The sequence below is a fragment of the Echiichthys vipera genome, assembly GCF_963691815.1.
Source record: "Echiichthys vipera genome assembly, chromosome: 2".
Lineage (NCBI taxonomy): Eukaryota > Metazoa > Chordata > Actinopteri > Perciformes > Trachinidae > Echiichthys > Echiichthys vipera.
In genome coordinates this window covers 18,676,233-18,698,531 of record NC_139827.1, presented here as the reverse complement: position 1 = coordinate 18,698,531, position 22,299 = coordinate 18,676,233, and the positions used below count along the sequence as shown (strand labels likewise).

General features: G+C 38.5%; 3 protein-coding genes across 3 annotated transcripts; 2 read left to right on the top strand and 1 right to left on the bottom strand.

Moving 5' to 3' along the window:
* Positions 1-180: 180 nt before the first annotated feature.
* On the top strand, positions 181-5,682 carry map9 (microtubule-associated protein 9; the record flags this gene model as incomplete). Its single annotated transcript, XM_083936037.1, has 13 exons — positions 181-252; positions 895-985; positions 1,479-2,000; positions 2,098-2,264; positions 2,368-2,476; positions 2,569-2,636; positions 3,233-3,294; positions 3,385-3,547; positions 3,842-3,928; positions 4,222-4,383; positions 4,478-4,623; positions 5,008-5,143; positions 5,359-5,682. 13 exons carry the CDS (start codon positions 181-183, stop codon positions 5,476-5,478), a joined length of 1,905 nt encoding a protein of 634 aa, XP_083792163.1. The 3' UTR covers positions 5,479-5,682.
* A 1,119-nt stretch (positions 5,683-6,801) lies between these two features.
* ugdh (UDP-glucose 6-dehydrogenase) lies at positions 6,802-12,260 on the top strand. Its single transcript, XM_083931564.1, has 12 exons — positions 6,802-7,028; positions 8,436-8,597; positions 9,023-9,124; positions 9,222-9,422; positions 9,509-9,706; positions 9,994-10,141; positions 10,256-10,350; positions 10,441-10,571; positions 10,809-10,948; positions 11,719-11,810; positions 11,912-12,022; positions 12,132-12,260. The coding sequence occupies exons 2-12, from the start codon at positions 8,436-8,438 to the stop codon at positions 12,240-12,242; spliced, it is 1,491 nt and encodes a 496-aa protein (XP_083787690.1). The 5' UTR covers positions 6,802-7,028; the 3' UTR covers positions 12,243-12,260.
* A 17-nt stretch (positions 12,261-12,277) lies between these two features.
* Positions 12,278-21,120, bottom strand: lias (lipoic acid synthetase). The gene is made up of 11 exons (XM_083931576.1): positions 20,990-21,120; positions 19,705-19,880; positions 18,015-18,108; positions 16,909-16,989; positions 16,607-16,763; positions 16,376-16,433; positions 16,152-16,280; positions 15,305-15,450; positions 15,151-15,221; positions 14,940-15,051; positions 12,278-14,029 (listed from the first exon to the last, which is right to left on the bottom strand). The coding sequence occupies exons 1-11, from the start codon at positions 21,071-21,073 to the stop codon at positions 13,968-13,970; spliced, it is 1,170 nt and encodes a 389-aa protein (XP_083787702.1). The 5' UTR covers positions 21,074-21,120; the 3' UTR covers positions 12,278-13,967.
* Positions 21,121-22,299: the final 1,179 nt, after the last annotated feature.

Below are 22,299 nucleotides of genomic sequence, written 5' to 3'. Positions count from 1 at the left end.
TTGAGATTGTATCCTTTATGGAAACCAGCATAGTATGTTATTGAATCAGACAACAGCCCCGTGGCTCTCAAACTTAGCATAATGGTAATTTAGCTGTATATACAAAAATACGTAGCGAGCAGTAGCTAGCATGCTAATCTCAATGAACGCGATCCGAGGAAACTGTTGCTAGTTTTCAGAATGACAAATCAGCCGGTCAGGACACTGGCTTACACGAAAAGCCCTAAAACATCGAGAAGAACAACATTTCAGGTAAAAGCTTTGCAGTGTTGATATCCTAACGTTACCAAATGAGAAAACAATGGATTCGTTAAACTAGTTAAATCAACTGTCATGTTATTTCTATGAGCGAATCCATGGTTAACTTACTATATTTCGTTATTAGTTATTTGCAGTGGTGGAGGAAGTACTCATATCTTTTGCTAAGTAAAAGTACTAATACTACACTGTAGAAATACTCTGTAACAAGTAAAAGTCCTGAATTCAAAATGTTATTTCAGTAAAAGTACAAAAGCATTTGAATAAAATGTACTTTAAGTACAAAAAACAAACGTACTCATTATAATATATTATATTAACGTACTCATATATTAATGTTAATATCACTTTAATGTTGCAGATGATAAAGGCGGGGCTAATGTGATTTACTTACTGTCTACTGCTGTGCAACTTGATCTTTAACAATATGTTATTTCATTTGTTGATACTGTTTTGTATTTATAATCTAAATATGTAAAGTAACTAAAGTAGCCAAATAAATGTAGTAATAGTAACTTTGCCATGTGTATTTTTTATTTACCTTGTCCTTACCTTATAATTGGGAGCAGACACATTTCCCCTGAGGAGGACTATAAAGTCAGTCTAATCAAATCAATCCAAAATGATGAATTGCAGGATGAACTTCAGGCTGCTGTCTCTGCCAGGGCAAGCAAAACGAAAACAGATGAATACTCCTACTCTGATGACTTCAATGATGATGAAGATGGTAAGATGGTAGAGCATCAAGCTATCTTGATAAAACTGGGTTGTGTGTGGCATCCTCGAGACGCAGGGCCCGTTGGTGCTTTTGTTTATAATTTTAGTATATATTTGTAGTTCAAATGTAACCTTAACTAAACTTAGTTACCTCTAAAAACTAGAAAAAAAAGACACAGTTACTGCACTTCCTCTAGCTGATGTCAGGGTTTGGATATGATGTGTTATTGTCTGTCAGACACCTTCAATTTTGATAGATGCATTTACAGTCTGAAAGTTGGAAATAGTTAATTGACAGAAAAACCTTAATTCAACATTACATTCTATATTTTTTTTTCCTCTCGTTTCCAACCACATCTTGCTCAGTTGACGGAGTTTTCTCAGTTGGCCAGCAGCCATCGACCACACAAAGGATGCTAAGATGCAGTTGAAAGCTCCAGAAAAAAAAACTTCTTCTAAGTGGACCTCTTGTCATTGACTTGTCATGTTCTGTCATTTCACAGATTTTTTAAATGAACTCCTCAAATCAAGAAAAAAGAGGGCTGGTGCATTTAAGGCTGGAAAGAGTAAGTCCAAAATCAACGACTTTGAGATTTCAGACGACAAACACAGCAGGACAAAGAGGGTTTCATTTCTGAAAACCCAAAGAATCAGCTCTCCCTCAGAAGACACAACGGCATCAGAGTTGCATGAAAATGATCTGCCCGACTCTTCCGCCGTTCGGCAAAACAATTATAATGGCTCATTTTCCTCGCAACGTTCAACAAACGTCAGTGAAGATGACATACGATTGCAAAGCAGTGATGTGGAGTCCACTGATCCTCAAATCACAAGAGAGAGCTCAAGTAAATCTCTGTCGTACCAAACATCAGATGACACCCTGCTGAACATGCCATTGCCGTTACCATCTGACAACAGTGTGACGGAAACTCCAGGTTCCGAGGAGCAGAGCAACTCTGTTCTGGAAGAAAGCTCCCAGACTCCACAGTTATTAGCAGCTGACCTCAAACATGCTTCCTCAACAGGTCTGTTTGCATCGTTTCATGTAGAAGTCACAAAGGACAAGAGTTACTTTTGCTATTTGTTTTTGAATCTATATTTCCACAAACTATCATTATTCAGATGCCAGTAGGGAGCCACCCAGGCCTAAACCGAGGCAAAGGACTCTTGGATTGAGCATACACACTGCAGAGAAGATAGCTGAAGATGCTGAATCTCAGGATCTCAGCAGGCCGCAGACATCCTCTGCATCCATTCCATTATCCACTGACACATCCAGCAACATTGCTGTAAGAAGATGCTGTCCACATGCATGTCTTGTGGCTTAGTTATTCAGTATTTTAAGTCGAAACACTCATTGGAGCATGTGTTTGTTATGTTGTTTCACCGTAGTGGACAGATGGAGATCACACAGTTTCATGCAGCCTCAGCAAATCCTTTTCAAGTAAGAGTGAGCAGTCACAGATCTCTACCAAGTCCATGGTTGAATATGGATCCAGAGGTAATAATTGACAGCACTATAACCTTTTTTTAAATTACTATTATTGTATTTTTAACTCGTTAATTTTCTTGGTATTGATTTTATTTTTTTAGATGGCTTTATTTCGGATGACAGCAAAGAGCAGGAGAGAAATGACTCCACGTCATTTAAAGAGTTTAATGTAAGTCATTCATTATCAGGTATGACTTTGATAGTTAGATAGACATGCGCTGCCTTTTGATCATTCTTCACCCAGTGAAAGCCATAATTGATGCACCTCATTTGACGTGCATTAGCTGATGTGTCTGTGAAAATGTCGTTATTTAGGCAACATTTATGTATAATACAGATACCCCCATTCATTTTCTTAACATTTCTATTTTATGAAATTTCAACACCACAGAACCAGCAGTATTTTAGGACCCTACAGATGCTGCAGCTGCCGATCAAGAAATGTTTGGCCTGGCTTCCATAATAAGAACTCACCTAAAACTTGCTTGAAATGGATATATCTTATCAATTTATTTTTAAATTTATTTATTTGTTTAGTCTAATTTTTTTTTCTTTGATAAAATATTGTCCTCTGGGGGAAAAATCCACAGCTATTTATTCTCACTCACTCAAAGAGGTAGTGCAGCTGTAGAAAAAGCAGTAGAGGTGTCAAAACAATTTGATGTGCCTCATAATGCTTTTGGTGCTTGTTCAGTCATTTAAAACAATACAGGTTTGTACTTTAAAACACAGGTGTCAGTAAATGTGTTCACTGTCTTATTTCAGGCAGACTCAGGAGATTACTCACATCAGCTTTCTCATGTCCATGAAACATCCTTTGATACCAGGTTGGTAAACAAGCTGCAACAGCAGATACTTCTTTTGTGGATTGAACAGTGCAGTAACTTAAATGATTTACTCATTTTAATTTAAATTAGGCCTTCAAGTTCTCATTCTATGACCACTCAGAGATCTCAGAGTGTTTGCTCCAGTAAAGTGGAATCAAAGTATTTGGGAACTCTCAAACTCCTGGATCGTAAAGTCTCACTACAAGAGTCTCAGCCTCCAGCAGCAGATTCACTCAGAGCTGCAGTTTACCAGGTCAGTGTCATAATGAGCCTGTGTTAGGTTTCCAAATAGTTTTTCCTGTGTTTTATGGTGAAGGCTAATATGTAATTAGTGTGGTTGTCCTTAGCACTATCTAGAGGAGCTCCATCTAATCGTCAGACTCAGACATACTCTTATAAACCTAATCAAATCATTTATGTAAGATATTAATAACTCTAAATCTAATAATAATAATTATTATTATTGTTAAATATTCTTAGTGTTGTTATTTAGCCTCAGTCCTCAAATCAACTAAAATCCCTGCCCTCTAACATGTACTCCTAACAGGAATGGCTTCAAAAGAAAAAGAAAAAATCAAGAGAGAACTTGCAGCTAAAGAAGAAAGAGGAAACCCTGAAAGAAAAAAAGAAAATGGTGAATAATCTGTTTTGTAAATTGGAAATACAGATCACACTGTTATAGAATAATAACTATAAAAACTGAAAAATATAACTGAGTGCAAAAGCTTATCCTGAACTGCATTTTGTATTATTTTGTCTGTTGTCCCTTGTCCAATTTTGACATTGATTTATTTTCTTTGTAATGGTGTGCTGTACTGGCCAGGTCTCCCTCGAAAAAGAGATTTTAATCTCAAGGGACGTCCTGTTTAATTTGGCTTGATAGAGTTTAAAATCATTCAATGAAAACATACATGCATCTTCTAGCAGGAAAAAGAGGCTAAAGAGGAAGATGCTGTTTCATCATATGAGGCTTGGAAAGAAAAGAAAGCAGAGAGTCTCAAAGCCAAAGCCAAAGAAAAGCAAGACATAATCACAAAAGAGCAAAGAGCAATTGAAGAGAAAGAAGAGAAAAAGCAATCTGCTAAACAGGTATATTGATTAATTTATTGTGCATTATTCTGAAGGCTATAATAAGCAATTCTGTGTGACCATATGCAAATCAGTTATGTTTTTAACATTACAGGTGTTTGAAAAATGGAAACATGAGCATGATCATCTACTCAAAGAAAAGTTTAGGAAACAAAAAGAAGCGGAAAGTAAGCTTCAGTTCAGAAAACAACAAACGGAGGAAGAAAGAAAGAGAGACAGTAAATCTGCCTTTTCTGACTGGTGAGTGTATCACTTTTTCACTGTAACAGTAGAGCCAATAGAGTCTGACAGTCTACCCAGAATACAATCAAAATGTACATGTTACTTTATTTAATGGCAAGATTGCATGCATTTTCTTTTTAACATAAAACTGCATTTAACATAAATGCATTTTATTTGGGAGCATTTTAAGCATTCAAACCTTCACAAAATAAAAATAGAGATTTAGCTCTACAGGGCGATCAACAGTTTGTTTAACTAGCTGTCCCATCACACTCAAACCTGTCTGGGTGTGAAAATAATCAACCACTAGATGGCAGCCAAAACTTGATGTTGAGTCACATTTCATAAGCTGTATTTCTGTCATCTTAACTTGTTACTTTTTTTTTTCTTAAAATGTTTAAGGAGTGGAAAGAAGAAGGATGTTCTCCATGAAAAAGACACGATGAAGCGCAAAGAAATAAAAAATAAAGCAGAGGAGGAACGCTACATGAAAGAAGAGAGAGATAAAATGGCTTTAGAGATGTATGAAAACTGGCTGGTAAGGAGAATTACTTGTGGCACCAGTGATTAATGGCGGCAGATGTGGAGGCTATTTATTTGTTTTTTAAACAAATGGTCTCACTCATTATTGGCGGTAATTTCTGCCACATCGGTCACAGTTTTGTGATCTGCCAATCCTCAAACAAGTGTTCATATTGAAGACCTGTGAAAGGGTTCATATTTCTGATTATTGACTTTCTTTTTTTCAAACAGGTACGGAAACATCTGGAAGAGAAGAGACGAAGAGAAGAAAGACGAATGCAAGCGATACTCCAAGACAGTCCACCTCCTCCGTGGAGCCCTCCGAACAAAACGATACCATTTCGAAAATGATGTTTGAATGTAACATGAATTATCCCATACCACCCTTAAATCAGTGGGTTATATGTTACATTTCAGGCTGTAGGTTATGTTTTAAGCAGTTGATGGTAGCTGTTAGACTTTTGTCAGGTTTTGTATTAGTTTGTTGTTTTTTGATGAAATGTTGTAGTATGATAAGATAGTTGGAAAAAGTTGGGTTGACAGTGACATGTCAGTACAAATACTGAAACTAAATATGGTGATCTTTTATAACCCTATTATACCGATCCGAAATATCTGAATGTAAAACAGCAATAAGAAGAATATTAATGTAAAAGATATTATTGGTCTGTTTATTGTTGAACTGCTGTTTTTTTTCCACACACTGTTTATTTTTGTATTTAGCTTTAAGAGGCTCCAGATCATCATTGTTAGTAACCGATCCATTTAATACTCAGCACTTATTTTATGTTAAACATGATTTATCTGGTGAATTTGTTTGTTTTTATTTGCAGGGTTTTTATTCATTTTCACTGTTTTTACTATCATCCAAAACATTTACTTTATATTTGGGACTCATTAACTAATATATGACTGAGGTTTTTTTCTTAAATTTCTTCTGAAGACTGTTTGGTGAATGAGGCCCAAAATCTTTGAGAATGTCTTAAAGGATCCAAACACCATAAACTAATGAGGGTGACACTTCAAACAGGTTTCTACTTAGTAATGAATAATTCTGGATTTCCAACTCAGACAGTAAAATCAAATTATGTTAATGAGCCAGAGCTGTTAAGACATTTGTTTATGGATAAGCAGATCTATAATCAGAAATTCAACCCAGACTGCACAGATGAAACAGGAAAGAAAATCAACTCTGTCTGTGCAAATACACTGGAGATCAAAATTAGAGAACAAAGTATTTCTACTTAATTTATTCTGAAATATTTTGACTTTTTATTGTTCGGAATTTGAAAGAATATCCGCTGTGACTATACCACCGCTATACTTGCATGATTGTTAAATAACCAAGTCACTTCAACAAAAGCCTTTATTTTGTTAAAAAAAAAAAAAAAAAGAAGCATTGAGCAAAATTGGAGAACAATAACCGTTGTGTCAGAAGAAAATATTTAAACAATGTTTTCTTGGGGCTATAGTATTCAGTGAGCCTTGCTTTGAATGACTTAGGCATATCACAATATATATACATGTGTGTTTGTGTGTAGTTTCTATAATTTTCTCTTAACGAGAGAAGGAAAATGCAGTGCTTTTACTCTGAAAATAGCACACCGGAAGTGTGTCGTGGGCTGCTCGGTCTCAGTTCATTGAGGTGGGACTGTTTTACTCTGGTTGGTAACGTTACTGTGGCCACAGACGTACCTCAGTTAGGGGAAGGTAATGCGGCAAAGTTGTCAGAGAAGCACAAATGGTGTGAGTTTTTTCGTCCAGCACTGGTTTTAATTTGAGTTAAAGACAATACTCGTTTTTTTAAGGGATACCCGGCTCCGGAAGCGACGCATTGGACACATTTAAGAGAAACCTAATCTTCGCATTCCTGAAGTTGACCCACTGTCGCGTTGGCAGAGGTAATGTGACGTCAGCTAACGTTTCACGTCCATTCATTTGTGTCGTGTGTTTAGTTCGCGTAACTACGGTCTCGTTAATGTGTAACGTTATCCTAAAAACAGCGACACTGGCTGTAAAACACAGCTAACGCGAACTAGCTGAAAGGTATCTGGGATAAAGGGTGATTTGTGAGCCCTGTTAGACGTGGCTGAGCTGCAATGAAAGGCTCTTTCTTTCCTCCCAGGCTGTAACGGTGCGACCGGTGCTGTAGCACTGTGGTCCTGTGTGAGCTGGTGAACCAGCAGCCTGCATGTGAAGACTTGAACAGGAGCTTTAAAGATCACAGTTTAGACACTTTTTAGCACAGTGAAATATATGGACAGATGAATGGTAATGTGTGTGTTCAGTGTGGAATAGGGCTGTAACCAATGCTAACTGTTATTATCAATTAATCTGCCACAATCAAAAAATCCAAGGTGTCTTCAAATAGCTCATGACCCACCAACAATTCAAAACCTAATTATATTGGTAACTGTCATGATAAGACACAGGGAAGCAGACAAATAATCATAATTGACAAGCTGGAATAACTAAATGTTTGCCCTTTTTTGTTTGAATCAAAAGAGTTGCCAATCATTTTTCTGTTGACCAACTAAATGATTAATTGAACAATTGACCAAATTGTAAAATCTTGCCAAGTGATTTGCTGTTTGATTTGAGCAGGAATATTAATTCTTAGATTAAAAAAAAAGTTTCCGATTGGGTCTTACCTTTTACAGCAAACCACCCCATGAACTTTTTGCTGTTAAAATTGAGACGCTTTTTAGCATTGTAAAATATAAAATCTGATGAATGTGAGAGGTTTTGAGCAGATCTTGTAGCAAATTCAGTGGTTTGTCATCACAGACCCCTTCTCAACATTTTAATTTAATGTTGTTTATCTGCACAGGGCAGTATATTCAGAATACACCAGCTGATATCATTTTATTGCAGATTTACATTATGGGTGTATATGGCAGTAAGAAATGTCAGTACAGAAATGCTAAATTATGTTTCAGGTAATCTAGAAACAGTGTCTCTAGTACAACATTTGGCCACCGCACTGGCACTTCGGTTTTTACACTATGAAATGTCTCACTCGGTATGATGAACAAAACAATAAAAACAATATAATGCATGCATTCACTACTGACCTCAGAAACCCGTTATCACTCAGGCTATAATTCAGAAAGTCATTCAAAAACTCTACTCTACTGTAGTGAAAAGTATACCTACTCATGCTTCCTGTTCTTGCCTGTATCTCTCTCTCTCTCTCTCTCTCTCTCTCTCTCTCTCTCTCTCTCTCTCTCTCTCTCTCTCTCTCTCTCTCTCTCTCTCCCCCCCCCTCTCTCTCCTCCCTCCCCCCCCCCCTCTCTCTCCGTTTGCAGATGTTTCAGATAAAGAGAATCTGCTGCATTGGTGCTGGGTATGTAGGAGGCCCAACATGTAGCGTGATCGCCCACATGTGTCCAGAGATCACAGTGACTGTCGTGGATGTCAATGAGTCCCGCATCAAAGCCTGGAACTCGGACACTCTGCCCATATATGAGGTATCATATCAATCTAGTAATTAAAGCTTGAGGTATCAGAACAGGATTAATAAAAGTTTTTGAATAAGTGTTTCTTCCCCTACATTCTTATCTATGTTTTGAGCGGTGTATATCTTCATGAGTTTCCACTTTCATTTGTTAAACTTAATAACAGTGTTGAAAGAGTAAATGTAGCTAAGCAACATCTCCAGCAGATGTTTTTGTACAATATTACTCCATCGTGGGCAGAATGGAACATAAATTAGTTCCAGATTGCTCTGTGTCGCAACTTCTCTACGTCAGCCGAGACCACAGGGTATTACATCATCATGACTAGCGTAAAGGGCAGTTAATGACCAGTCAGTGAGAAGTCATCTTACTGTTTGTGCCATGTTTGTCCCACACATTCACTGACACACCCTCCCTGTCTCGTGTTCCCACTTCAGCCGGGTCTGAAAGAGGTGGTTGAATCATGCAGAGGGAGAAATTTGTTTTTCTCCACAGACATAGACTCAGCCATCAGGGACGCAGACCTCGTCTTTATCTCTGTAAGTCCATCATTTACTCCCGCACACACACAAACGTAGCTTTAGAAATAAATCTGACATTTATGACACATAAGTGAAACCCCCTCCACCCCCGCAGGTGAACACTCCAACCAAGACCTATGGGATGGGGAAGGGTCGTGCGGCTGATCTAAAGTTCATCGAGGCCTGTGCTCGGCGGATTGTGGAGGTGTCTGATGGCTACAAGATCGTCACAGAGAAGAGCACAGTCCCTGTTCGAGCTGCTGAGAGCATTAGACGGATATTTGATGCCAACACCAAACCCAGCCTCAACCTACATGTTTGTATTATTGTAATGAAACTCTTCATATCTGTTTGTTTTTTTTGCACGCTTCTAAATAAAAGTTGTGGTATTGCTGATTTTAGGTGCTGTCCAACCCAGAGTTCCTTGCAGAAGGTACAGCGGTGCGAGATCTGAAGGAGCCAGACCGCGTCCTGATTGGTGGAGACGAAACAGCCGAAGGTCAAAGGGCAATCAGAGCGCTGTGTGCAGTCTATGAACACTGGGTCCCCAAAGCACGCATCATCACCACCAACACTTGGTCGTCCGAGCTGTCCAAACTGGTGAGTGCACGGTGGAAACTAATGATTTTTATTGTTTCATTTAATTTAATCAGTTGCGATATATAGATATTCAGTTTGATATCTTAAATGACAAAGTATCAAACATTTGAGAAGCTCGAACCAGCAAATGTTTGGCACTTTTGACTAAAATAATTAGAATAATTTTCTCTTGACTATCTGATCACTATGTGTTTCCTTTTTTTTGTTCCTTTGAGTGGCCTCTACTATGTATTTTGTGGTTTGTTATAAATATAGTCTTAAAAGAAACATGGTGTGTGCTTGTGTAGGCAGCCAATGCATTCCTGGCGCAGCGGATCAGCAGCATCAACAGTATCAGCGCTCTGTGCGAGGCCACCGGGGCTGATGTGGAGGAGGTTGCCAAAGCGATTGGTATGGACCAGAGAATAGGCAGCAAGTTTCTTAAGGCCAGCGTAGGTAAGAAACATGTCCGAAAGATGTTTGAAGTGAGCATCTATGTCAAGTTTGGTTAATTTAAACACAGACTAAGTGTCGCCTTCTATCTCTTTGCTTCTCTGACTCCCTGGACAGGATTTGGTGGAAGCTGTTTCCAGAAGGACGTGCTGAATTTGGTGTACCTGTGCGAGGCCCTCAACCTGCCTGAGGTAGCCTCCTACTGGCAGCAGGTGAGAACTACACCACATAGCACCTAATTACCTTATTCTATGCTCGCTGTATTTACCTTATTCTCTAACTTCCGCTTGTGATGTTCTCAGGTGATCGACATGAATGAGTACCAAAGGCGGCGGTTTGCCTGCAGGATCATTGACTGCCTCTTCAACACTGTTACTGGTAAAAAGCTTGCTCTGCTGGGCTTTTCCTTCAAAAAAGACACAGGGGACACAAGGTTAGTCTCATTTCATGTTTGTTTTTTCATTCCCCTCCACTCCCCTGTAGACATTTGTCACCTCCAAGTTCTTTTTCTTTTATATTTCTTTCCAACAGCTTTGTTGTGTCACTCATTAACCTGGGTTTGTTTGTTTGATTACACTTCACTCCACACGGTCACCTGCCAACATACCGTGGTGAACTGTGGCCCTGATCAAAGTTGAGACAAGAGTGTGTATTTGTGTCGCAACTCCAGGGAGTCTTCCAGTATTTACATCTCAAAGTACCTGATGGATGAGGGAGCCAAGCTGTTCATCTACGACCCCAAAGTCCTTAAGGAACAAATCATACATGACCTCTCCCAGCCCAACATCTCAGAGGACAACCCAGAAAGAGGTGTGTGTTTTTACCAAGGATCAAATGCAGCTCTAGAAAGCTTTTTTATTTTAATATTTTTGGGAATGTATCGGCCTTCTTTTGTCACATACAGAAGAGTTTACAGGAAATGAGGAGAGAGTAGCTTCAAAGTTGTGATTACATGGTCAGTGTCTTGAACCCCTTGGCTGCTTTCAGTAAAACCCACAAAAAAAACATTATCAACTATTTTGATAATTAATATTTAAGTAATGTTTAGGGAGAAAATGGTCAGTATATGCTAGTTTAAGATACGATAAAACCTTATTTATCCTGAGGGAAATTGTTGGGCAGTAAAAAATAGGAAAAAGTACAAATATAAAATATCAACAATATTTGGGTGTGTACAAAATTATATCTAGTTTTCTCTGCACTCTATGATAATCAGTTTAATATCTTTGGGTTTTGTTTTCATATTTTTAAACATTTAATAGACAAACCGAAGAAAGAACAGACAGATTAATACTAATACGATAAGTTAGTGGCACACCTCAGCCTTAGGGGTTATTTAAGATATGCAAGACATTATGTTCTTTGATAAAGTAATTTACTGGTAACTCATAAGAACATTTAAAACAGGATTGCGTGAGTAGTTCCCACTTATTCCTGATACATTTGAATGCTTTGTTTTGTATGTTTTCTTTTAAAGAGAATTCCTTCTTTCTTTTGAAAGCTACGCTGCAGGGCTCACTAGCTGAGATGAGAACCTGCAACTCTTCGCTCACAGTCTTGTTGTTTCTTCTTCTTCTTAGTGTCGGAGCTAGTGACTGTTACCTCAGACCCTTACGAGGCATGCCAGAGTGCACATGCACTGGTCATCTGCACCGAGTGGGACATGTTTAAGGTCTCAATCGCACATTGTTTTCATACCACCTTATAAATTGCTTAATCTCGGGGAAAAACAGACAACCTTGAAATAATCGTACCACTATGATCCCACCGTAGGAGCTGGACTATGAGAAGATTTACAAGAAGATGCTGAAGCCGGCCTTTATATTTGATGGTCGCAGAGTGCTGGACCACCTCCACGCTCACCTCCAGAACATCGGCTTTCAGGTGAGCAGAAACAAAACGCACCACAAATGCACTGTACAAAATCGAAATGAAAGTTGGAGAACAGGCTTCTGTTCAGCTTCTATAATTTCGCTGCCTTTTCTGTCCGCAGATCGAGACCATCGGTAAGAAAGTGACCGCAACACGTATCCCCTACACCCCGGCAGCTGTTTGTCCTCGCATCACTGCCAGTGAACCTCCCACCAAGAAGGCCAAAGTCTAAAACTCACTTCATCTCCACATACACGACATGCAACACATTCCTCTCTCAACCTTTTTATTGCTGGTGAAACATTTCATTTCTGGTCCAACCCCCCTCTGTTGTTGGTACACGCCTAATGATCAAAAGGCCAAAGAGCGTGACTAACTGCTGCCCTGCAGTACGTCTGAGAGGAATAAGTTGAGCCTTCAGTCAAAAATTGTGTGAATGTGATCCATGAATGTGTTTGAGTCTTTGGAAGAAAGCGATAAACCATCGTTGAACAGTATATTTTATACATTTAATGTTGAATAGCATTTATCAACCAAACATTAAAAATGCAGTCATACATGTGCCGTCCATTTCAAAAGAACAGTCTTTCTTACGGGAGTTACTATATAATTAAGTATTGTTGCTAAATTGCAATATAATTTTCTACTATTTTCTAAAAATATTTTTATAATCAGTCCTCCTCTGTATCAGTGACTGTGATAAAAATGATGATGCAATAAAATGTGACACATGTAATCTGTGGCTGTTGATTATTCCAAATCAATAGAAAGAAGAATACCACAAAAAGCAAATGTGGACTGAAGAGTTTTAATTCTTTAAATATAAATGTCCATTTTAAAGATTTGTTTTGTCACATTGCAAACACTCAGTGTGCAAAATCTTGTTTTTTTTACGTCAGATAATGTAGTCAAAGCCCAAATTTGCTCTTTATCAGATACAGATAACATTAACACCCTTTTATACCTGTGTACCTGACGATAGGGCTGCAACGTATAATCATTTTCATAATCTATTACCGGTAATCAATATTTTGCTCTATAAAATGTGAGAAAATAGTCAAATGTCCTTGCCAGTTTCCCAGGGTCAAAGGTGATGTATTTAAATGTCAAAGATAGTCAGATTAATATGATATAAAGGGGAAAAGCAGGAAATCTCGATTAATTGAAAATCCAAATAGTTGCTGATTATTTTTCTGTCGATTGACTAATTATTGCAGCTTTAGCTGACAAAAGGCAAATTCGGGCTCAAATTTTACTTCCACTAATGTAATCTAAATTTAAAACTGCTCACCAGTGTTACAAGTCCTCAGCAACCAAAGATTTGTTTTTGTATCATGGAGCCACTAAAAGAATCCTCAGACAAAAAAAAACAAAAAACCTCTTGAACGCTTCATTAAATCAGTCCTGAAGCAGCAGACATCAAAGAGCTCACACAGAGCTGGGGGTTAAAGATCAGTAGCTCTCTACCTGAAGTCCAGGGCCCCTGAAGAGGGAGGGACTCGTGGGGAATCTGATTTAGGGACCCCTGAGGTGCAGGGGTTGCAAATTACAGCCACTGCTAACATCAGGCTGTATTTTCTCCTGACGGGTACATGGACAGCCTGCATATCTGTAACTACTGCGTCTTCTCTTTGATGTGCTTTCCCTAAAACGTCCTACTTGTGGGTTACCATAGGTGAACAGCAGAGGACGAGAAGTGCACTGAAAAGGAACAGAATGGTCCCCGTATTTACATGAGGTCTATGAGGTCATTTCTGTTCTCTTATATACCGTTCGTTTTAAACTTGTTTGTACATTAAAAGTGTTTCCTGAGCTGAAGCTCACAATTATGCATAATTGTACAGCAGTAGTAAAGCTGATTTGTCACTGTAAATGTGTTAAGTTATAGGTCGAATTACTGCAAGTGGGGGTGAAACTAAAGGGTGAAAGCCTCTAGAAGATGCTGGTTTAGTGCTTTTCATTCTGCCATAGTGACTTCAGCTTTTCTCTTCTTCAGTAGATTCTTCAGGAAGAACTCGCCTGGAAAAGGACAAAAGAAAATGTGTATTCTGCATGAGTCATATGAACTACTGTATATTAACAAATGCATGTACTTTTTTCTTCCACAGTATAAATGATGAATTTATACTGTGGAAATATTACACTAGCTGATTGTCAGCAGTGACCAGAACCTGTCCAGCCTATCTTAGTTTCACATGATCATTATGTGCTTGAAAGAGCATTGAGTACGAAAACTAAAGCCTTGATCTTTGCACAAGAGTTTAAAGGGTCAGTTCACCAAAAACTACACTTCCTTCAAACCCATTTTAATTGCTGATGTTTTGATTTGTCGAAGTTTCAAAGTAGTGAAATGGCCTTTTCACTGGATTTCTCTGGATAGACCACGAAGAAGAATCAGTCTATCTGTAAACTGCTGACAGTGTGTTCTGTGGTTTATCATTATTATTCAACTCAACTTCATTTATAAAGCGACTTTCATACAAAGTGCTTCACAGAGCAGAGTTGAAAAACAGACAATAATAAAATCAATTATACAAGACTAACAATTACAAAAGGACAACAAAATGTTGAAAAACAGAATAAAAGCCCTCAGAATTAAGTATAATAAACACCAGGGATTAAAAAATAATAATGTGAAGGTCACTTTATTTAGATTTAAAAACTAAGGTCATAACAAAGCCAGGGTCATTCTTATATCCAGAGGCAGGGACTTCCACAGTCTTTGGGCGCGAAAACTTAAAAGTGTAAAAACTTACTGTTACTGGATTTTCTAATGTAAATTTCTCACCATTGTATTATGTCTAAGAGACAGAGCTCAACCCAAATCCATCTACATGTCCAGATACCACTAGCAAGTTAGTGAGAAAATGGGCTCTCTATTCAGGCTCTCTGCTTGTTAAAACTATATAGGACGGAGCACGTTTCTCACCTGCTTTGTAGGAGGACCGCACCAGTGGCCCACTGGCTGTGTAAACAAAGCCCATATCATTCCCAGCTTTCTCCCAGTGGGAAAACCTCTCCGGAGTGACGTATTCCTCCACCTAAACCCAAACCCACACATTCACAGTGTGCATTAAATTACCAAATGTGAATTTGTGTTTGATACTGTTGCCTTACTGCATCACGTGTAATGTGTTTACCTTCAGGTGGCGTTTAGTGGGCTGCATGTACTGGCCCAGTGTTAGACAGTCCACTCCTGCCTCTCGCAACTCTGCAACATCACCAGAACACTGTGGTCAGGAAATTGTTGATACCTTGCATCAGGGGTATAGAAGTATGTCTGTGTGTACACACCAGTCAAGGTGTTGAGTATCTGTTGGTCAGTCTCCCCCAGCCCAAGCATGATGGAAGTTTTGGTGAGCACAGTGGGGTTGACCTTTTTAGCGTGCTTCAGGACACTCAAAGACTGGTCAAAGTTGGCTCTGGGGTCACGCACAAACCTGCAAACAGATGAGACCGATGGACATCCTGATTTATCATCATAAAAGGTAAATATGGATACCCACATTAAAATAAACAATTAAACCTTCAACGGTATGTCTCCGTTTTTACACTTCTGCAGTTCGAGTATTTATACTAACAGAAATGGCTCTGATGTGCCCCCTGCTGGTCAATGTGTGTACTACTGTCCCCCTGCCGACAATAATAACTATTATTCAAACAAAGCCACAAAATGCTCTACATAAAAGGAGAAATGAAAAAGACAAGAAAAACAAAATTACAGCATTAAAGAGTAACATACAAATTAAAAACAGTAAGAAAAAAATAAAAACAAGCATAAAAACAAGAAATAGGGAAGTCAATGCAATTCAAGTACATTTTGGACTTAGATTTGAAGGACATGTTTCCTCAGGAAGGGCCTTGTGTTAACTGTGTATTTAAATTATAACATGTGTTTTCAAAACTTTGCTCGATAGCAGCTTGACACATTTGTCAGTCCCTCTTGCATACCATTCAACATATTTTCCTATAATAGTGAAACAGTTTGTTGTCTGCCATTTTTACTGATACCTCGGCAAAAGACGTAATCAAAAACCGTGTTCTTTTTTAGCTTGTTGTTATCTTATACAAAATGACCAATTTAACAAATATATAAAGGGCTGGTAAATACAGAAGCACTGTGTTGAGGCTCTTTTAGCACCTTTGCAGCTCTCGCACAGTCTCCACATTGTGGGCATACACGTCAAGCCCTGACAGGGCGATCTTCTCTACTGCTGCCAGGTCACCGCGAAAATCAGGGGTCAGACACTCAACCAGGATATGAGAGTCCCTAAGATGAGGATGACAAAAGTGCTTATTTATTCATTGTGCACGGATATTAAGATACTAACGCCAGAGGAATCCAAAAGGTATGAGCTATTATACCTTTCCTTCAGGTTGAAGACGGTCTTTGCAAAGTGCTCTGCCCCTCCATCAGCAATATCTGCAAAAAGAGGAAAATTTTATAGGTGTGTGTGTGTGTGTGTGTGTGTGTGTGTGTGTGTGTGTGTGTGTGTGTGTGTGTGTGTGTGTGTGTGTGTTTTTTTTAAAAAGTTACTTTAAAAATTAAAGTTTCATTGCTAGCCAGGTCGATACACTGAGTTAGGGAGCCATTACCATCTCTGTCGACTGAGGTAAGAACCACGTAGTCCAGCCCCCAGGCAGCGATGGCCTTGGCTGTATTGTAGGGCTCGTTTGGGTCAAGAGGTGGAGGCTGACGGGCTGTCTTTATGGAGCAGAACCTGCACCCACGAGTACATGTGTCCCCCATCAGCTATAAACAAAGAGAATGGGGAAAAAAACCTTTGTTATATGAATGTCGTGGGACTGGAGCAAATAATCATATCTTAAGATGTTCTCTATTGTGAAAAATAAATACATTTTATTAAACATTTAGCACAGTGTGCCAGGAGACCTACCATGATGGTAGCTGTGGCTGTGGCGTACTCTCCTCCTCCCCAGCATTCCCCGATGTTAGGACACCTGGCCTCCTCACACACCTGAGAATAAAACAGACTAGAGTATTCAAATGCACAAGAACTGACTGATACAGGGTTATTGGACTTGTATTCAGTGTCAGGAGTATTTATCAGACATATTAAGCCCTATTCGGATGGGATTACATTAATGTGGGGACGTGAGGTAGGGTCGTTTTTACCAGAGGTTTTATTTGTGTCTGAATGCGCCATGTCAGTAATTAGTGTCAGTAAAAAATACGCTGATTTTCACCTACTGTTAAAAGGTCCGGAAAAAATTGCCTCAGGTAAACTAATCCTGTCTGAATACGACACTCTGTAAAACATATATATTGATATTGCGTCATATCCTGTTAATATGTAGTTCCACATATTTTTTGAGCATGGAGGCGCTTGAAGAAGCACTCATCACTTTGTTTAGGTACTTGATTCTATCATAGAATGTGGTGTTTACTTAATTTTGTGAGATCAGGAAGTTAACGTAGCACGCACATGGCGACAAGGAGGTGACGGCAGTGTGTAAATCGAGTAACATCTCCCACCTCTGGAAGAATACAGGGATTTCTTAATCCTTATAAGTTAGCCATTTATATTACAGAAGTCCTGAAGTAAGACTATTTTACCCCACGTCCCCAGATTAAACTCATCCCTCTTTTTTTTTTTGCATACCGGTTTCAAGATGTCAGTGGGTCACCTTATTTTGCTTCTCGCTAAATAAAACAGCCATAGGTCCAAATTCAGTATAAACTACCATTACATGTTTTTCTTTATCAATGTCAGAAATGTTGAAATAATTTCCTCTTCTTTCAGACAAGTTAACCGATTATTATGTTCTAATGTATATGCCTCGATACGTGTAAATAAAGTTTGTTCAAAATGTTAAAAAAACTAATTTGCACTGGTTTGTTGTGATCCTTTCATGAAAGGATACAGGTGGACCCACACATGTTGTGTCAGTTCCTCCCACCATGTTTGAAGCATCTGCACGCGTTACGCTTCTCCACTGGCCTACGCAGACTGTTCCTTCAACACAACTCCTCACAACTTACCGTGTGCAGGTTGAGGTCCCTCAGTGTACTCTTCAGCCTGTTGTAGTTTTTACCGATGGGGATCTCCGTCTTCAACCATGGAGGAAGGCGCAGCCTATCACAAAACATAAGCAGAGCCGTTCACTGACTGTGGAAGAATGGTCTTGTCTCTATGTAGGTGCCTCCACTGTATATGTCCCTACGATACAGGAACTTTTGTGAAAATTTAACTGAAAATACATTAGATATAATAACCACATGGGAATACTACCTGAAACATCAACAGGTAAATCAATTAGGCATTTTTTATTGCTCAAAAATACTTTTTGTATCCATTTAACCACAAAGCAGTCCTACTGAGTATAATGCAACATTGCATAAGTAGACTAAAACAACCATAAAAGGGACCTTAGCGCGACCTTCACAGTGATTTGCTTTGCCCTTTCTATAAAGCAGTAAAACTTCAAGGTGAGTAAACAATCATAAAAAATTGCTGCTCAGCCGGCTAACTATCCATCTCATTAAAACACAATCTCATCTAAGAACCAAAACTACACTTTAGCAGATCCTCTGTGAAGTGTAGATCAAATCCATGACTTATATGAGATCTGATCACCATGATACACCCCACACCCACAACACAACACCTGAATGTACAGTTGTAGGGGAAAATGAACCTATCTTGCTACAGCCTGTTTACCTTGTTTGTAGCTGTATGTCTGTTTCTCTCTTCCTGTAAATTGTTCATTGTGTAACAAGTCTTACTCACCAGATGTAGACTGTTGGGATAAACAATGTCATTGGCTGCCTATTTCAGCCCGTATTCTCCTCCCCTTCTGCTATCTTTGCTAGCTATTTTGCAAGTGTACCGTCGCTGTATCGGGGGCTTAGCATTACCCAAGACGATTGTGGGTGTTTTAGAGAAATGCAAAAGAGTAAAAACATTTTTTCCTCTATCGCAGAATGAGAGACCACTGACACAGCGCTGTGGAGATACTGAAGGTCTGGCAACAAGAGACTAGTGTGTGAGTCAAATTCCTCGTATGCTGACACATACTTGGCGCATAAAGCCGATTGTGATTCTGTTTAAATATACTTTTTTTAAAACACCATTTTAAAAAGTATGTTTTTATATACTTACAAGTTTAATGCTGGAATTCACTTTAACTATAAACCTGGAATAATACACAATGTACATACGCTATAATCATCATGCAGTATACATTCTTCACGGTTTACTGTTTCTGTAACAGTCTTGTCACTGTTTGTGTTTACTTTTACTGTACTTGTCTCTTACACTGACCAGTTGTTGTGGTTACACCATCGACAACACCACTACTTCTTGGCTCAAGTGAATCAATGAAGTCTGTGCAACAGTAGAGATGTAAAAGCAGGGTGTCCTGCAGTCTTTTACAGCAGAAGAGGTTATTGCAGCTGGTCTGAGATCGCAGCCACCTCCATTAACATCACACAAATGTATTACACTTTAACTAACAAACACCGTTATTACTGCTACTATTACACACAGCAAAGATGGACGTGGATCAAACTGGTAAGTATGCCATCTCTAACAATTTCCCTAGTATGACAACAAGGACATTTGCAAAAACCTCAAGTTGATTAATTTCAGCAGTCTAATCTTTGAACCCTTCTGATAACACTCACAGATAGAATAGGGAACTTCTTGTTTGCCACAGTTGCATTGTCTCACCTCTCTCCCTTCTCTCTCTTCAGCCTGCCTCTGTACTCGGCCCACTTGCTTTTCTCCGATAAGTCCCCTGAAATGAAGTCTTGTAGATCGGGCCCGTCATCCCCCAGAAGCTCCTTCTTTCTGTCAGCCCGGTCTGGGGAGGATTTTGCCGCAGTTGTCAGACTGCTGGTGTAAACCTGCAGAAGGATGACTGATGGTTAGTTTAGACAGAGTCGCCACGTGCCAGCAGTCAAGGCAGGCAACTGCTCGGGGCCTCAGGTCAGTAGGGGGACAAACTTTAAACTACAACAGTGACAATGTGCAAAGTTTTCAATGAAAGTAAGAGACCTGACTCCACCCACGAGTTGTCTTTCCTGTTTTAACCTGTTCTTCATATTAATTCAAAATATATAAACGTTTTTCTTCATTGTTTATATTCAGATTTTGGAAATAACTAACTTTAAAAAGAACTAAAATGTGCACTTTTGAAATAAAAAAAAGTTTACATTTCACAATTGTCTTGTTGGTGTCAGATTAATAATAACATAATGTCCATGAAAGCTGCTTCGAGGTAACCTGACTCTGCCAGATGGATTGATTTGCATAATTCTCATTTGCTCAGCATATCCATCTGGGAACTCTCGGTTTGAGATCTTTTGGGAAGAGGCAGAAATACTGATTGCTGATTGGATAATCATCAATTATCATCTATGTTGGTCAGAGACAGGCAAAATCAACCAATCAGATCAACGAAGCGTATGATGTACTAACAGAGCGTCAAGGGAAAGTACACAACATGTCAGTAAAGGATATTTGCCCCTTGTGTAACGTGAATTTACGGATAAAAGGCACACTTGCAGGTGCCCGGTCCATATTCCAACAGAGGGATCCAAGAGAAAAAGTGTTAGTGAGCTGCTTGCTGGATAGCTGCTCTCATCTTATCCGCGGAAGCCGCCGTTGTTTACACTGAACAGTCGCTTCTTGTTGCGTCACACTTCAAGCCGCTTCAAAACCAACGAGGGGCCCCTGGGAGTTTTTGCCCAGGCCCCAACAGACTCTAGACTCGCCGGTCCAGGTGTCAGTCTCCTCGTACAATCACAAACTGTATTGATGTTTACGAGGAGTACATGCACCATACCACATATTTGGGGAGTTAGAAACAGTCTAACTGTCCCTGTAGCTGAGTCACAACAACACATGCGCAATTCAAGGCCCGTGACCAGGCTCACAACAGACGCTAGCCCTGGATTGTCCACACTGTCAGGGTTTGTTAGTTTGAGATTATTTCAATGTTGGAAATACTCACATGTGAGACGCATCTGGGACTCAGCCACAGATGGTTTGTGGAGAAACGTCCAGCAACACAGCAGCTTTGTTTGAGCAGCGCCATGACTTTAGCCAGCAGCTGACTGTCATTGGCAACACACTCGAAGAGCGACTGCTTTGGTCTGGTGCTGCATTCAGAAGATGTACGCAAACTAGGAAGAAAGGGAATCCTTCGTTTTTGTTTTTTTTCAAAGACGTTTATTTAACAAGAGAAACCCCACAATAAGCCCTAACGCAGTTGTAAAAAATATCCTGTGCAAAGAAGACTATTTTGAAATGTGTAACTTGGCTGATGGTAAAAGCGGTAATTTACAAACGGACCTGAACGCGGCAGAGCTCGCTGACGTTAAACCATCTTCTGTTATGGAGGACTGAACATGACTTAAGTCTCAATAAATACATGCATAAATAAATGTATAAATATATACAAATCATGCATAAGTAAGCATTTATTTACTTATAGTTAAATAAACGCATGAATAAATGGGACCTCCTACCTCATTAACATACATACACAGAAATAAATAAATGTAGGGGAACAAAAATGTGAGAATAAATGTAAAGCATTTATTTATTTATTCTTTTATTTATTTTCATTTATTTATACATGTATCCATGCAAATATTTACTTATTCGTTTATTTATACATTTATTTATGCATGTATTTGTTATTTAATTTATTCATTTATACATTTATATATTCATTTATGTATGCATTTATCTATTATTTAATGTTTTTATTTCTGCATTTATTCATGCATTTATTTACTTGTTCATTTATTTCTACATTCATTCATGCATTTATTTATCTATTCATTTATTTATGCCTTTATTTATTATTTAATTCATTTATTTACACATTTCTTCATGCATTTATTTATTATTTTATTTACATGTTTATTTATTTATTCATGCATTTATTTATGCATATATTTATTATTTATTTATACATTTATTCACGCATTAATTTATCTATTCATTTATTTATGCATTTATTTTGGTATTTTATTTATGTATGCATTTATTTATTATTTCATTTATTTATGTATACATTTATTTGTTTATTCATTTATTCATACGTTTATTCATGCATTTATTTATTCGTTTTTATGCATTTATCTATCATTTTATTCATTTATGCATTTATTTATTATTTAATTTATTTATTTATCTAGACATGTTTAGTCCTCCATCTTCTGTATACCAGGGATGTGTTCCCGGTTTAAGAGCTACAGTGTTTTCCTCATTTCTACATGTCTGTTATAATTATAAACGACATTTACTACGAAA

What these genes read in the sequence shown, in the direction of transcription:
- lias (XM_083931576.1), bottom strand. Translation starts at nt 21,073, where the DNA reads ATGGCGCTGCTCAAACAAAGCTGCTGTGTTGCTGGACGTTTCTCCACA. An exon ending in GTCTTCAACCTGAAGGAAAG is followed by an intron (nt 16,281 to 16,375) that starts GTATAATAGCTC and finishes TCCTCATCTTAG; the next exon opens with GGACTCTCATATCCTGGTTG. An exon ending in GCGGTCCTCCTACAAAGCAG is followed by an intron (nt 14,030 to 14,939) that starts GTGAGAAACGTG and finishes GTCCTTTTCCAG; the next exon opens with GCGAGTTCTTCCTGAAGAAT.
- ugdh (XM_083931564.1), top strand. Translation starts at nt 8,436, where the DNA reads ATGTTTCAGATAAAGAGAATCTGCTGCATTGGTGCTGGGTATGTAGGA. An exon ending in AACCCAGCCTCAACCTACAT is followed by an intron (nt 9,423 to 9,508) that starts GTTTGTATTATT and finishes TGCTGATTTTAG; the next exon opens with GTGCTGTCCAACCCAGAGTT. An exon ending in AGAGGACAACCCAGAAAGAG is followed by an intron (nt 10,949 to 11,718) that starts GTGTGTGTTTTT and finishes TCTTCTTCTTAG; the next exon opens with TGTCGGAGCTAGTGACTGTT.